General features: G+C 39.8%; 1 protein-coding gene across 2 annotated transcripts in view; it reads left to right on the top strand.

Moving 5' to 3' along the window:
• Nucleotides 1-15,655, top strand: part of prex2 (phosphatidylinositol-3,4,5-trisphosphate-dependent Rac exchange factor 2) — a 122,215-nt gene that overhangs the window by 65,206 nt on the left and 41,354 nt on the right. For both annotated transcript variants that reach the window (XM_053674859.1, XM_053674858.1), the window contains 5 exons: nt 1,042-1,159; nt 2,408-2,592; nt 7,754-7,915; nt 11,500-11,722; nt 11,806-12,013. In XM_053674859.1, coding sequence (XP_053530834.1) covers nt 1,042-1,159; nt 2,408-2,592; nt 7,754-7,915; nt 11,500-11,722; nt 11,806-12,013 — 896 coding nt within the window. The remainder of the gene's footprint in view (nt 1-1,041; nt 1,160-2,407; nt 2,593-7,753; nt 7,916-11,499; nt 11,723-11,805; nt 12,014-15,655) is intronic.

Genomic DNA, 15,655 nt, shown 5'->3' with positions numbered 1-15,655 from the left:
ATTCCTCTACGATCGTAGAGTCCCCGGCAACAATCCTCTCATTAATCTATTCATTAATCACACATTCATCAGTCTATTCATCCATTCATCATCTTCAGCGTCTGTATTGTACTTTTTTTTCCACTTTGACTACAAATCATGAAAAATATGATCGAATAACATAAAGGGCACAATATACTGTATACGAATAAACTGTTTCAAAAACACAGCCCGAGCCGCCATCCCTAATGTTTTTTATTCCGAGTTCTAGAGACGATATGAGAACATCTTTTACTGACTGAGCTGCAAGCAGGCTTTACTGCATCATCAGATCAGCAAGGCGTGCTGGAGATAAACCACATACAGCGTTAAAAGTCATTAGCAGGACTTTGTATTCGGTTCACCAATGAACTGAATCACACTGCTGATAACGTTTCTTTTTTCCAAAGCAAGTCTAAGCCTAATCCAAGTACTTAGCCAAGCACCTGAGGGTTACGCTCTTTGCTTGAGGTCCAAACAGCGTATGATAGTCTGGTGATTTAAACCTATAAGCTTTAATCCATTAATTCTACAGAGAATACAAGCACGGTGTGGTATTAGATGCGATTAATTATTAAATAGTAGCGGAAAAAAAAACTCTATTACATTTATTTATCAAACAAGACGCTGTCATACTTCAGGAATTATAACACATGCAGGAGATAGCAGATGTTCTCCACAATGCAATATATTAGAAATTTTGCTGAAAGAGCTCATGAAATCCCTCCACGCACTGCTTAGTCTTAGTGCCCAAATTATAATATATACAGTATACCCATAATGCAGTGTTCCTTTTGTACGGAGAAGGCATAGAGCACTCCGATTTCTACATAATACAATAAATATGTCTCAGGCTTATCTAACAAGTTCTTCAGTAATAAATATGAAATGAGTATCACTTAAAAAAATTAAGAAAGAAATAAAAATGTTTTATAGGTTTTCATGAACAGAGCGTGGTCGCCAAATGAACCCGGACCCTAATGCCAGTCTAAACATTTGTGTTCTGGTTGCTTCTTATTTCAGCAAGACTCCATAAAGTGGGTCTATAACAACAGTGAGAGCGCCCAGGACGACCACCAGAAGGCCAGCCAGAAACCTAATGCTGAGGAGAATGGGGAGGGGTTCGAGTGTAAAGTGGAAGGTAGTTCCAAACACCACACACACACACACACACACACACACACACAGTCTCAGTGCCATTTCCATCATCATGATGTTCACTGCAGCTGTCTGCTTGTCTCTCGCGGTGCTGTGAATCTCTCTTCCGCAGTCACACCTGCTACTCATTAGAGGGGAAAACATTTCAATCATTCACCTCAGTGAAGACGAATTGATTCCGAAATTCGAAATCTGGACGGGAATTTGGACCGGCTTTTAACACTGATTATGTTGATATATCAAACCATTCGATTTTCCTAATACGCTTGATATTAAAGAAATGTTATATGTGTCCTCAATGATGTACAGCACTAGTGACTAGTAAATTACTAGTAAATTAGAGCTGGGAATGTTGTTGACGTTTGTTATATCTGAATTGTATCATATAGATATGGTTTCAGCGAACTGAATAACATTGAATAAAGGATTAGAGTCGACTCCAAAGTTTTGAAGAGAAATGTACGTGCAGAAATCCATAGCTTAACTGAAGTGTGTGCTTTCGCATTAAACGTAGATGATGGAAATAATGATTTTCCATAAAAACAAGACAGATGTTCCTCCTCAGCTGTGTAAGTCATTTCAAAAGCTCTAAAGCCGGCTGATATCCCAAATTCCAGCAAACGAGTTTGCAGTTATAGGAAAACGATCAATGACGGGGCTGACTGTTTTCTCACAATAGCACGTCATGAAGCGCTTTATTCCTCTTATACCACAGCGCTGCAGCGATGGTTACACATTATTATGTATTAAAGATTGATTATGCTGTACTGTTTATCCGTTTAGTGTTACATTTAAGGTTGTCGCGTACGTTACAAGGATGTTAGCGCAAAACACATCCAGAAGACTTTCCACAGACATAAGACTTAAAGTTATAGATTTATATCTGACTTTTACAAAGCGCTGACACTGGAGACTCCTTCCAAACAATGCTAAATTACAGAAACCGTTACTCATATATCAGTTATAAAGTTATACGGTGTTTTTTTGTGTGTTAAATTACATTGCATTTTGAAATCTGTTCATTATAAACATCCACGAGCGAAGGCCAGGTGAATTATCCGCTAATTTATATAAATGATAACATTTTAGAATTCATATTTACAAAGTTATTCAACACCTTCTGACCAATCACGATCGAGAATTAGTGTGGAGTAATGTTCATTAACCCATTATGTGACCCTGCTGTGTGTGTGTGTGTGTGTGTGTGTGTGTGTGTGTGTGTGCTCTGCAGAGGTCATGGACAAGTTCAATACCATCGCTTTGATAGATGGGAAGAAGGATCATGTGAGTCTGACGGTGGATAACGTGCACCTGGAGTACGGCGTGGCTTACGAGTACGACAGCACAGCCGGGATCAAGTGCCACGTGCTGGAGAAGATGGTGGAACCGAAAGGCTTCTTCAGCCTCACAGCTAAGGTACAGAGATATCACTGCTTCCTCATGGTACACGGACACTGTGAATTGTCTCCTGCATGATTACCGTGACGTCAGCATGATCAAAAGAAATAAAACACCGGATAACTATCAGCTGTGTTGCCAGATTGGGTATTTCTCAAGACGTTTGTTTGGCTAACAATCTGGCAACCCTTCCTTTTCTTTGACTACTTTAATTTACCGTTTTTTTTTTATCATTTATTAAATGCTAATTCAGCATTTTCAGCAGCTGATAGCTATTGCAAGTGCCAGATGTCTCCTAATAGTATTTATTATTTGTGCAAATAATCCTAAGCACTGAATCATAATTTGTAATCACTCAGTTTCACTTTTCTATATAAAATATAATAATAGATAAAAATGTTAGATAAAAGTGATCACTGAATCTTTAAGACATCCGTGTAAAGACGCGCTCAGTACGACGTGCAGTGAAATGATTTTTATGACTACCGGTGAGATATAAACAGAATTTACATTAAACAGAAATAAAATAAATAAATATGTATGCACATATATATATATATATATATATATATATATATATATATATATATATATATATATATATATATATATATATACGCATACATATAATACATATATATACGCATACATATATTTATATATATATAAATAAAATATACCGGATATAAAAGATTGATGGCAGAAAAAATATGGACAATATGAGGAATCACGTGCAAAAATGTGCAGTTGGATGTGCAGTACAATGTTGTGCAACATCGAGCTGAGGTAGTTGCAGTGAAATAACTAACATATATAATAAATATTTATAAATACAGGGTAATATGGGTATATTAGCTGAAATGTAGATGGTGTGGGTGTTGTGCAAAAAAATCCAAGGCGTAGTCCTAGGTGTCGTCCAGGTTGAGGCCCCGAATGGCATGTGGGAGGAAGCCCCTCCTCCTTCTCTGTGTTGGCCTTCAAGGAGCGAAAGTTCTTTCCTTTCCTTTCATAACAGAGAGATGAGTCCATTGTTTGGATGGCCGAGGTCCTTCACTATCTTCCTGGCTTTGGTCGGTTTTGCGCTCAGCTGATCATACCACTCTCTAGAGAACCTGCCTATCCTGCTTGGTGCTGTTCCCAAATCAGGCCTTGATGCTTCCTATCAGGATAGTGCTGGAGTAGAAGCTCCTTAGCACCTTAGAGGGCAGTTTGAAGTCTTTTAGGTGCCAAAGGTGGAAAAACAAGCTGACGGGCCTTCTTCACCAGGGTTTTAATGTGACAGGACCGTGACAGGTCCTGCGTGATGTGGACACCAAGGTACCTGAAACTGGAAACCGCTTTCTCCACTTGGGCACAGTTATTCTTAAGTGGATGGTAGCACCTCTACTGCTTTGTGTAGAAGTCCACTATGAACTTTGTTTTGCTGATGTTTAGGAGGAGGTTGTTCTCCTGGCACCAGTTCTCCAGGCTTAACATCTCCTCCACGTAGGCCTCATTGTTATCAGAGATCAGGCCCACCACAACAGTATCGCCATAAACCTTTACAGTCATAGAGGTGGAAGTGGACACACAGTCACAAGTATACAACGAGCACAGCAGGTGGTTCAGGACACAACCCTGGGGGGCTCCAGTGCTGAAGGTAAGGAAGGGTGAGACATATTTGCTAACCCAATCTGCTTGGGGTCTGCCTGTCAGGAAGTTGGAGATAAACACCCAAAGACACGGGGTTAAGTCCCAGGTCCTCCAACTCGGTGGTGATTTTGGAGGGGATTATAGTGTTAAATGCTGAGCTGTAGTCAACATACTAAATTTTAAAATAATTTCCCTTCCTGGTGTCCAGATGGTTCTGGGCTGTGTAAAGGAGGTGTGTGATGCCCTCATTGGTTTTGATCTGAAATTTTTCAGAAGAAATTCAGCAAGTTTTCAGGTCCTGAGAATCAGGATCATTGGTTGGTGAATGATAATTGGCTGATATATTGTATATATCTAAAAATTAAAAAAAGTCCAGGCATTAATTGTCATCTAACTTCCTTAGCATTCGCTTGATTAACATTTGGTATTTTTGTATTTCTAAGAACTACACTTAAGGGTGTGAAGGGCTATTGGACTTGTGTCTATAACAAGATGTGTAAAGATTCCTCCCAAAAAATTCAAATTGAGCTGCATATCTCATTCACAGATCTGTGTTCAATTGTTTTGACACTTATGTCAGACAGTAACACTTCTGTTATTACCATATTTTAACAACTAACATGTGACGTTAACTCATTTAGCCTGCAATTTTATGTCTTATGTATCATCATCCCTTCTGCTTCTAGTCAATTTCTTGGCAGTTCCCCGTTTTGGACGTGATTGTAGCTCAGAGCTCTAATGACATTTTCCTTGGCATCGCAATGTTGCAGACAGGTGTGGGAAATCATACAAGTGCATTGTTTAATAACACCACAGGGGTTTTTGGCAGATGTTTTCTTTTGGAGGACAGGAAGTGAGCTGAAGTGTCTGCCTGAATGTGGAATGTTATTGGGATTTAAACAGGGTAAAGCACAGACTTGATAGGAAAGATGACCAAAAGCCAAGAGGTATCCAAGATACATGCATTAGGCTATTTGTTTATGCACTGTGTATGGTTATAGTCTTTGTGACTTTGATTGATTGTTAGTAAGATGAGTTACAGTATGGGAAATCCTTAAAGAAAAACTTCTGTCTGATTCACTTAAATACTTGAATCCTTGGGGTCAGTTTGTTTTGCCTGTTTATGCATTTCATGGGATATCGAGAAGTGTGTGTGTGTGTGTCATAAGTGGTATGGAAAATGGATGGATGGTTGGATGGATGGATTGATGGACATTGGTAGCAGTTAAGGAGTTTTCCATGTGGATAAATCTCAGGACTGCCAGAGTTCAAATCTCAGGACTGCCAGAGTTCAAATCTCAGGACTGCCAGAGTTCAAATCTCAGGAATGCCAGAGTTCAAATCTCAGGACTGCCAGAGTTCAAATCTCAGGACTGCCAGAGTGCAAATCTCAGGAATGCCAAATCTCAGGAATGCTAGAGTTCAAATTTCAGAAATGCTAGAGTTCAAATCTCAGGACTGCCAGAGTTCAAATCTCAGGACTGCCAGAGTCCAGATCTCAGGACTGCCAGATTTCAAATCTCAGGACTGCCAGAGTTCAAATCTCAGGACTGCCAGAGTTCAATCTCAGGACTGCCAGCGTTCAAATCTCAGGACTGCCAGAGTTCAAATCTCAGGACTGCCAGAGTTCAAATCTCAGGACTGCCACCGTTCAAATCTCAGGACTGCCAGAGTTCAAATCACAGGACTGCCAGAGTTCAAACCTCAGGACTGCCAGCGTTCAAATCTCAGGACTGCCAGCGTTCAAATCTCAGGACTGCCAGAGTTCAAATCTCAGGACTGCCAGATTTCAAATCTCAGGACTGCCAGAGTTCAAATCTCAGGAATGCCAAATCTCAGAAATGCCAGAGTTCAAATCTCAGGACTGCCAGAGTCCAGATCTCAGGACTGCCAGAGTCCAAATCTCAGGACTGCCAGAGTTCAAATCTCAGGACTGCCAGAGTTCAAATCTCAGGAATGCCAGAGTCCAAATCTCAGGAATGCCAAATCTCAGGAATGCTAGAGTTCAAATTTCAGAAATGCTAGAGTTCAAATCTCAGGAAGGCCAGAGTTCAAATCTCAGGAAGGCCAGAGTTCAAATCTCAGGAAGGCCAGAGTTCAAATCTCAGGACTGCCACAGTTCAAATCTCAGGACTGCCACAGTTCAAATCTTAGGAATGCCAGAGAGTCATATTCAGGCCCACTGAGCAACCTTAAAGGGAAAAGCCACCCAAGACATGCGTGGTGTTGACAGCAAGTATAGCAAAGCTTATAGCCACCAGTTTAGCCATATGTAAACATCTATTATATGAAATAGCTTAGGACAGTACTAAATAAAAAACAACACAGGATTTTTATGATCTCTCTTATTTTGTTAACAATATTAAGTTTAACAGATTCTCCAAGGGGTATGCAAACCTTTCGGCACAACTGTATATAGTTTTGTGACATCCTTTTGTAGATTTTTGTATATTTCAATAGATAACAGCACAGACATTTTAGCAACCACGTAAGCAAATATGTTTGAGGTACTGAACAACTTGAATGTGGGATGATTCAAATAGATGATTCAAATAGACGATTCAAAGGCAAATACCGGACACCAACCTTGAGCAATTACATTTGGGATAAACAATATACATCTGGCTTAACCAGATTTGCTGAGTAATGTTGTTCAGTAACACTTCTGCTCCTTTCTGTTGGGTTTGTTTTTCTGCATCTTATACTTACTGTAAATCTTATAATGACTTTCAGCTGTCTTATAAAACACTGAGGAAATCACGGTGTTGAGAAAATATATTATATGCAAGTCTGCAAGTCTTAAGCTCTGTTACGCTTTTTTGCCCACATCTGCCTGGGAAAAGCACATATTTCCTTGGAGAAATCTGAACGGTAATATGCAACGCTGTTGCGGATTATTTGAGTTTGACAGGCAGTGGTTGGAAAAGTTCTTTAATCAAACTATTTTCTTATATAGATAGGTAGTTTGTAAGAAAAGCCAAAGTCTCTTACAGCCCATACACAATAAACACTCACCGTCCACTTTATTAGGAACACCTATACATTCATGCAGTTATCTAATCAGCCAATTATGCAGCATCAGCTCAGGGCTTAAAGTCATACAGATGCAGGTCAAGAGCTTCATGTTCACATCAAACATCAGAACGAAGAAAGTGTTATCTCTTTAACCACGGCATGGTTGTGGGTGCCAGATGTGCTGGTTTTGAGTATTTTATAAACTGCTGATCTGCTGGGATTTTCACACATATAAAGACTCTGGAGTTTACACAGAATGGTGCAAAAAACTAATAAAAAAAACACTGAGTGAGCAAAAGGTCTGTGGGTGGAAACTCCTTGTTGATAACAGAGGACAGATGAAAAAGGCCAGATCGGTTCATGCTGCCATAAACGATATAGTGACTCAATAATCACTCTTTACAACCGTGGTGAGCAGAAAAGCATCTCAGCATGTACATATATAAGGCTCGATGTTTTGAGATTACATTATCGAGGTCTGTGTTCTCTGAAGCTTTTCCTTTTTCTCTTCCCTTCCTCTGTTCCTCTTCAGATCCTGGAGGCCTTGGCTCGGAACGACGAGCAGCTGGTGCAGACGTGCAGCCGGATAAACTCCAGCACGGAGCTTGTCCCGGAGGAGCTGCAGCTCAGGTTCAGCTCAATGTGTGCGGAGAGACTTGAGCACATCAACCGCCGCATCACCAACTACAGGAAGGTACAGAACACTATCCACATACTCACTCATACAGGGATGGTCGATCATTGAGTTTAATCTCTTTATTTTCCAAGTCAAAGTCAAGCTAATTGGCAACCTATCCATGTTTTGTGTGATGAAACGTCATGGATTATGGTGCATGTTTGTGCAAATTTGTCTGTGATTGTAGACTTTGATAATGTCATAGCCTATAAAGAATGTGCATAAGTACAGTAAATGCAAATGATGAAATACAAAAAACAAACAAAAAAAACGAGATGAGTAAGGAATGAAACACTTCAGGACATGCTGTTATAGGAAATTAATAAAAAAAATTTTTTTTTAAATAAACGAACAGCACGTATTTTTTTTTATCCTTTTATAGTTGCCTTTACTATTGTGGAACATCTACGTCCTGTTATCGCTTACATTTTAGTGAACCAGCTTCTCTCTTTCTTTATCTTGAAGTTAATACGTTTTTCCATGTTTGCAAAAATTGAAGTTACAGCTTTACCTCTGACTGTTACGGAGTGCTGACACTGGAGACTCCTTCCAAAACTTTACCGTATTAATAATTAGACACTTTTTAAAAAATCTATGTGGCGTATCCACCATATACATAAGTCGTACGGTAGCACTACTCGTATTGTTCTCCGCTTGATATATCGCTTTGCTTGTATTTCCTCATTTGTAAATCGCTTTGGATAAAAGCGTCTGCTAAACGAATAAACGTAAATGAACTGACCTGACGTGAAGCTGTGACCATATAAATAATCAAATGGACTGATTCCAAGAGTCGCGTCAGCTAGTGTTCACTACACCATTCTAGTGTTCACTACACCATTCTAGTGTTCACTGCACTATACTCCCTTCCTGAGCTAATCTGACCATGCTGTTCCTGAACCCCAGCAGAGGCTGATTTATTCAATGTAAAGAGAACCATCTCATTCAAAAAGCCCTGATTCTTCCCAACTGTTTGTATTTGGAATTTTCTTTTTTTTTGTTGTTGTTGTTCTGCAATCTATTCAGTGCTTATAGATATCACATAACGCCCTGTCACTTTACATCATTTCCCTCCTGCGGCATTCTGGGAGGCTGCCTGTTTGTCAAGGCCAGTCGATGAAGCGGGAAAATGAGTGATCTGCTGCCTGTAAAATTGTAGTAAAAACGTCTGTAATGTATAGTACTAATAATATACTGTAGTACTACTGAGATTATGGTCAGGCCATTTTGACCTGAGGAGAACAGCAGGAAATATGAGTGCTGTGAAGTACAAGAATGAATCATGAAAATAAAAGCATGAATCAGACACCAAATAACGTGCATTTCTGACGGTTGGTCTATAAAAATTAAAAAAAAGATTAAATCATTTCATCATGGATTAATTTGCATGCTCAGGCTGGTCAAAGTGCGAACTTTCACGGCAGTGGGAAACAATGTGATAATGAGTATTATACAGTATTAAACAGGTATCAGGCAAGTGTTATTGCATCATAAAATATAAGAGCCAATCACATTCCTGTATGCAAATGAAGCCCCTATACAGCACAGTGCAGTTTTGTCTCCAGCTGCTTTTATAGAAAATGAACCAACATCTTCTGACTAATCAGAATTGAGAATTCAATATCAGTTATTGAACAGCTGTAATTTGCTCTAGATTTCTAAATAAGGCTGAAAGTCTAGGCATTGTTTCTATGCCTTTTTCTATTGTCGACATTAATTCATGTGAGTTTATTATTCAGTGTAGTACTTTTCTGACGTTAAGTAATCTGAGCTACAACTGGGATCGAGCTCCACTGGAAAGGGGTTACGGTTCCACGCGACGCCGCCACGTGCGTCCCACCCCGACGTCTGCGCCGTTGCTATTCATAAAGTTCAAAGCGACGTTTCAAGTGCGTTTTGGCTTGGATTTTGTTTGCACAGAGCTCTGAATTTGCAAAATACGCAGCTCATCTGAGAGTCATTTCCTCTAAACGAGCGTATTCCAATTCCAGTGTTGGGTTGACGAGTAATCGCGGAAATAAAGGAAACTCCAGGTGTGACAGGGATGTGCCGAGCTGAAACTCTCACGTACAGCCTGTTGAGTCAAAGCGTCTTAAGCAACGCCGCTTTTATTTTCCGTATCATCTCAACGCATAACTGCGAGATGGAAAATGAATGGTGTAGGTGCAGAAAATGGCTGTGCTGATTAATCACAGGGTTGTACATGTTCCAGAAATGTGTGTGTGTTGTTTGTTTGAAGGCCTTGTTTTGGCACTGAGTTGATTATCTATTATGTTGTAGCGGGTAAATGAGTGTGTAGTCCACCAGCTGGAGTGCTGATGATGGATGAGCCTTGCATGTTATCAACAGAAATCACTACCCCACTGTTAGCAGTAGTGTTCTGATGTAACATTAGCTCTAACATCACTAAAAAAATGCTTTTCCATGGCTGAAAGGTTTTAAAATATTGAAAAAAACAAGTTTAAATGTACCGCAAAATGGCTGCTAGATACGAGTTTTTGATTACATGCAAAATTAGCTAGTGAAGGCTTCAATGTGCTGACTCCAGCTAGTTAGCTAGTTCAGTGTATGAGAAAAGCAACCTATCGTATGATCATTCAGCTATCGTGTTTTTGTTGTTGGCCAATGTTTTGGCTATGAGTCGTGGTGTTCTGTATTTTCATGACACATAAAATACATCATTCATGTCTCGCTAACGTCTTTATTTTCTCTCAAAATGTTTAAAGCCTTGAGGTGACAGCTAATTTATTAGCCGCGTTAAAACATTTTGTTTCAGAAGTTGTTTAAACCTTTACAGCATGATGTTGCCATATCGCAACAATTAATTTATCTCCAATTTTTTGATAGGCACTAATTCAAAACTGCTATTTTCCTTTGTAACTGGAAAAGCAGGGCTTTAACTGTGACGTAGCAAAAAAAAGGAATGCATGTCAGATGACCAGGAAGTGCTGTTTGCACTTCCTTTTCTGCAATCCCATGGCGTAGTAAAGGTCCTCATTGGAGGGCTCTAAAAATTTGATTAAATTTTCACTATTTATTCAAAACTACTTAAAGGAAAAAAAACCGAAACACTATCTGAGATACGTTATCATTTATTCTTCGTCATTTAAACAAGTTTATACATTTTGAGTATTTTGTTACACAGTGAAATGTAATTGTTGCCATACGGCAACGACGTGTGATAACGGAACTGTAGTTTGTGCGTTCATGAATTGAAACAGGCCTACACAGCAAAAACGACACTAGGCTTTTCTAACTGACATTTTTTCACATCAAAAGTAAGAAAAACGGTTGTAATTTCAGACATTTCGCAATTGCACCTTATTTTCTGAATGTTTTGTTTCAAGAGAAAGAATTAAGAATTCAAGAGAAAGGATTACAAAGATACTCTTTTGCGCATTTATGAATACCTGCGTGTTCCTGAGTCGTGCGTGCTAATCTACTAGCAACAATCGTTCAACCGTACACCATTAGTACCCCAGGAAACTACTGTATGAATAAAGATTTTATAGCCAGGACACGCGCTCTGTTTGTCCTGAGAGTCCGGGGTAATTATTTGTCCACCGCGGACATATTCACACTAACCCGATTTCTGCTCGCAGTTTTCACGGGTGCTGAAAAACAGAGCCTGGCCTACGTTCAAGCAAGCCAAGACCAAGGTGTCACCTCTCCACAGCAGCGATTTCTGCCCAACAAACTGCCACATTAACGTGATGGAGGTGTCCTACCCCAAGACCACAACATCTCTAGGAAGTGCTTTCGGTGTGCAGTTGGACAACAGGAAGAATTCCACGCTGGACAAAGGGAATCATGGTGCAGATCAGGGTGAGGCAGGATACACTGCGCTTTGGAAATTAGGATAGCTTTATACAGTCTAGACTGAAAAAAACGAACGTGTGTGTTCTCAGGTAAGCTGAACCCCATGGTCCACCTGCAGCACTGCATCACCAGCATGGCCGCTCCGTCAGGACACAGTCTGGGCCGGACAGAGGGACACGGCCTGCGCTTCCTGCTGCGAGAGGAAGACCTGCTCACCGTCGACGCTTACCACAAACTGCTCACCAAACTGACCACGGCAATGAAGGAGATGGAGTGCTATACTGGACAGATTCATGAGTAAGTTGTAGAAAAAGATCTGCCTGATCCCATTTATCTTGGTTTCATTTTGCGCTTAATCGCAAAACCCGGCAATTTTAACAGGGGTGTGTAGACTTTTTACGTCCAACGTAGGTCATTTCTGTTTGTTCATGCAGAAGCTTTACATAGAGGAAGGAAAATAAACTGTACACAATTTTCCAGCTCTTTCCGTTTGGTTTTATATCATCCTTGGTACAAATCCATTTCCTTGCTGTTAGATTGGGCTTTAAGAGCCACTTTTGTAAACAGAGTATTAAGATTATCCTAAAAATGTGTGCATGTCCTCATGCAGAAGTTATGGCAGGTTACGACAGATAGAAGATCTTCCCATACATTAGTTCTATGTTAAAGCAGTAGTTCGGCCAAAAAATATCGTTTTCGCACTTTTCCTATTTAACCTCAATGACGTCTTGTTTCTGATGCAGTAGAGCTGCAGCGCTAATGTTGCTCACATATAAAGCTACACAAACACGTTACAAGCAAACTATTATTATTATTATTATTTAAAAATAGACATATTATTTAAATGTACTTTATATAATTATACTGTGCCTCTTTACTGAGTGTCCGGAGAATTTGTTTTCCTGGAACTTTCCACCCATAGAGCCAATTTTGAATACAATTCTCATTAAATTCCATTTTACATTATTCATAAGCTTAATAACTATGTTAATTCTGGGTCGTACTTTCCAGCACGGTAACAAAGTGAGGAATAAAATCACAGATCCAGACCCCTGGATCCAACATCTTCGCTTTGCTTAGGCAATTTCTGAAAACACTGAATTCATCCTCTGTTATTTTTCCTCATATCACGAGGAAATAAGCCCCGTGGTCTCGACTGAACTTGCGTATAATGCGCAGTGCTATTGTGATGAGTTTAGCTAATATGTTCTGTAGGCAGTTCTCACGCCAGACTAATTAAATCACGCTCTCATAGCTGTCAGCTTGGAGCAAATGTTCTGCAGTTCGGTGGCCCTAATTATTACCGTTCTGTGCTTTAACACGGGCGTGCAGTGTATACTGTAGCACTCACTCCTCGAAAGCTCATCGATTCGTCGTTATTCATTCACGACTTGCTAATGCAGCTTGTAGGACCTGTTCTACTCATCGGAACGTTTTCAGCGTTTAACCAGAGTGGAAGTTGAAAACGTGTGTCTTCTCAGAGAAAATGAATTCAGGTTGATGGATATTTGTGTGCTGAGAGTTCAAGGTTGATTCATTCAGGAATTTAACGCAGTAGTTTGGTTTCGTTTGGGGCTACGAGGATAATGTAGTTAAGAATGAATGGGAAACTAGCTCACACAACATCTTAGAAAATAAGTGTACTAGACTGTACCATTCCGTGTCGCCGGGGTGGTAAATGATACAAGGGTACGTATTATTCACAGAGAAGGGTCAAAGCTTGACTTTAAAAACGAATGATGGTTTATTTATGAACCTTAAATCATTTTTTATCCACATTTTCATGGAAAAGATACAGAAGATGCTTGAGGGTTATCACTCCAGCAAGAAGAAAAGGAGCAATTTAGTACCGTTTTCTTTCTTGAGAGTGTACGTCCATCCAGTTGTTCAGTGAGGTCATCCAGATGTGCTGACACGAGCCTGACTTCCATGGTTTAGCTGAACACTGTAATTCTACCAGGGCAGCCAGCGTGGACAGCTGGAATCACTTTAATCCTTCCAGTTCGATTTCAGGCCCCAGGCCCTGCCTTGCCTTCCAAAAACCAAAGGTGGGATTGTATTCGAAAGCTGAAGAGAAATATCGCGTAATTGCAAAAATAGTCCCGAAATGAAAAAAAAAAAAAAAACGTTTTTACGCAACGTGACCAGTTCGTAATATAATCCTCAAATAACACATCTACAGAGTGACGGTTCACTTCCTGACCCGGCCGTGCTGTCGATTGCTTCATTGTTTTGACGTCGCGCAGGAAATTGGACACTATAAAGTCGGCCTGCGTGTTTCTAAATAACGGCAGAGAGAAGAATAGGACAGAAGTATACATGTCGTACAGGCCGAACTAATTTCCAGCAGGGTTAGTGACCGTCTAAACGAGCGTAACGAAAAGTTTCCGATTCTCTTGACCCCTCTGCGAGTCCTCATTAGGAACCCTGCTTCGTGCTGGTGAAGTCGTAGACTTGTGTTGTTTATGTATTTGCGGTGACGTCAGTTCGAGCGTGCGTTTGTCTGAAGCTCAGTGTAATGGTGTGAGGGCCAGTGAGGGGTTAATGACTTTCCTCACAGTAATGAGTAGCTCTAGGCTGCTTACTCCATCAGCATATCTGCCTCTGCTCTAAATTAAAATGGCTATCGACCTCCGCCGGATACAGGATCCATCTCCAAATGAAGTGCTCAGAAAATCAGAGAGAATGCCGCTCAGTGGGAATGATTTAGTGATTTACAACCACAGCGATCTTTCTTCCTCCTCTCTCGCCCTGTTTCTTAGGGACAAAAGGACATGAAGCCGTTTCTCAGCCTCTTAAATGAATGTTTTTTGGAGATTTCCATAGGGACACCATTAAAAACATGGACGTTTGAACTTTTGAACTTTTGTATCTGACCCTGGAACGGAGCGCATACGGCTGACGTACTGTGTATACGCAGTTCCCCTCGTGACCCCACTGCCTGCAAAACGTGCCCTGACAAGTGTCTAGCTGCGCTCGGTGTGTTTTATTTATCGGATTATTTGTTTGTTTGTTTATTTCATGCCGTGCATTGCATTTTATTTGCCTGTTGTTTTAAGCTCTTCCATCCCTCCTCTTCATGGATCATACACAGGCGCCTTCAGTTTATTTAATTATCTCTTAGCCTATTTTAACGTTCTTGTGATGCCATAATCACATTAGATACCGCGATAACAGTTCGGAAAGAAATCCTGAAGAACATGTGATGAGAAATCAATAACTGAAACTGCCTAATGGCATCTGAGCGTCTGGTCCAGATCATTTTTCATGAATAAGTAACGTGTGCACAGGATTACAGAGAAATGTTTCGATGAGGCGTATTAAACAAACGCTAAAATGTATTCATTTAATGATTTATTTAAACTTTTATTTAAATTGTGGCTCGTGTGGGAAATAAGACCATGATCGGTAAGAGCAAAGAAAACAAGCATATATAACTGTAAAGAGCAAAAAATAAACAAACAATCAGTCAAACAAACACGCAACCAAACAAACAAGCATTAACAGTCAAACAAACAAACAGTTAAACAATTAATCAAACAAGTAACCAAGCAATCAAGCAAATAAACAGCTAAACTATCAAACAAACAAGCAAACAAACAAACAGTTAAACAATCAAACAATCAAACAGACAGTCAAACAAGCAATCAAACAAATAAACAGCTAAACTATCAAACAGTCAATCAAACAAACATAATTAAACAAGCAATCAAACAAATAAGCAATCAAACAATCAGTCAAAAAACAAGATAAAAAATAACAAACAAATAATCAATCACTCAAACAACCAGTCAGGCAATCAAACGAGCGATCAAAGAAACAATCAAACAAATTGTAACAACGCAATCAGATAATCAATTAAACAAACAGTCAATCAAACAATTAATAAAAAACAAGATAACAAACAAACAAATAATCAACCAATCAAACAAATCAGTC

The sequence above is a fragment of the Ictalurus punctatus genome, chromosome 23 (assembly GCF_001660625.3).
Source record: "Ictalurus punctatus breed USDA103 chromosome 23, Coco_2.0, whole genome shotgun sequence".
Taxonomy (NCBI): domain Eukaryota; kingdom Metazoa; phylum Chordata; class Actinopteri; order Siluriformes; family Ictaluridae; genus Ictalurus; species Ictalurus punctatus.
The sequence above is the reverse complement of the archived record's forward strand: the minus strand, read 5'-3'. Positions and strand labels throughout refer to the sequence as shown.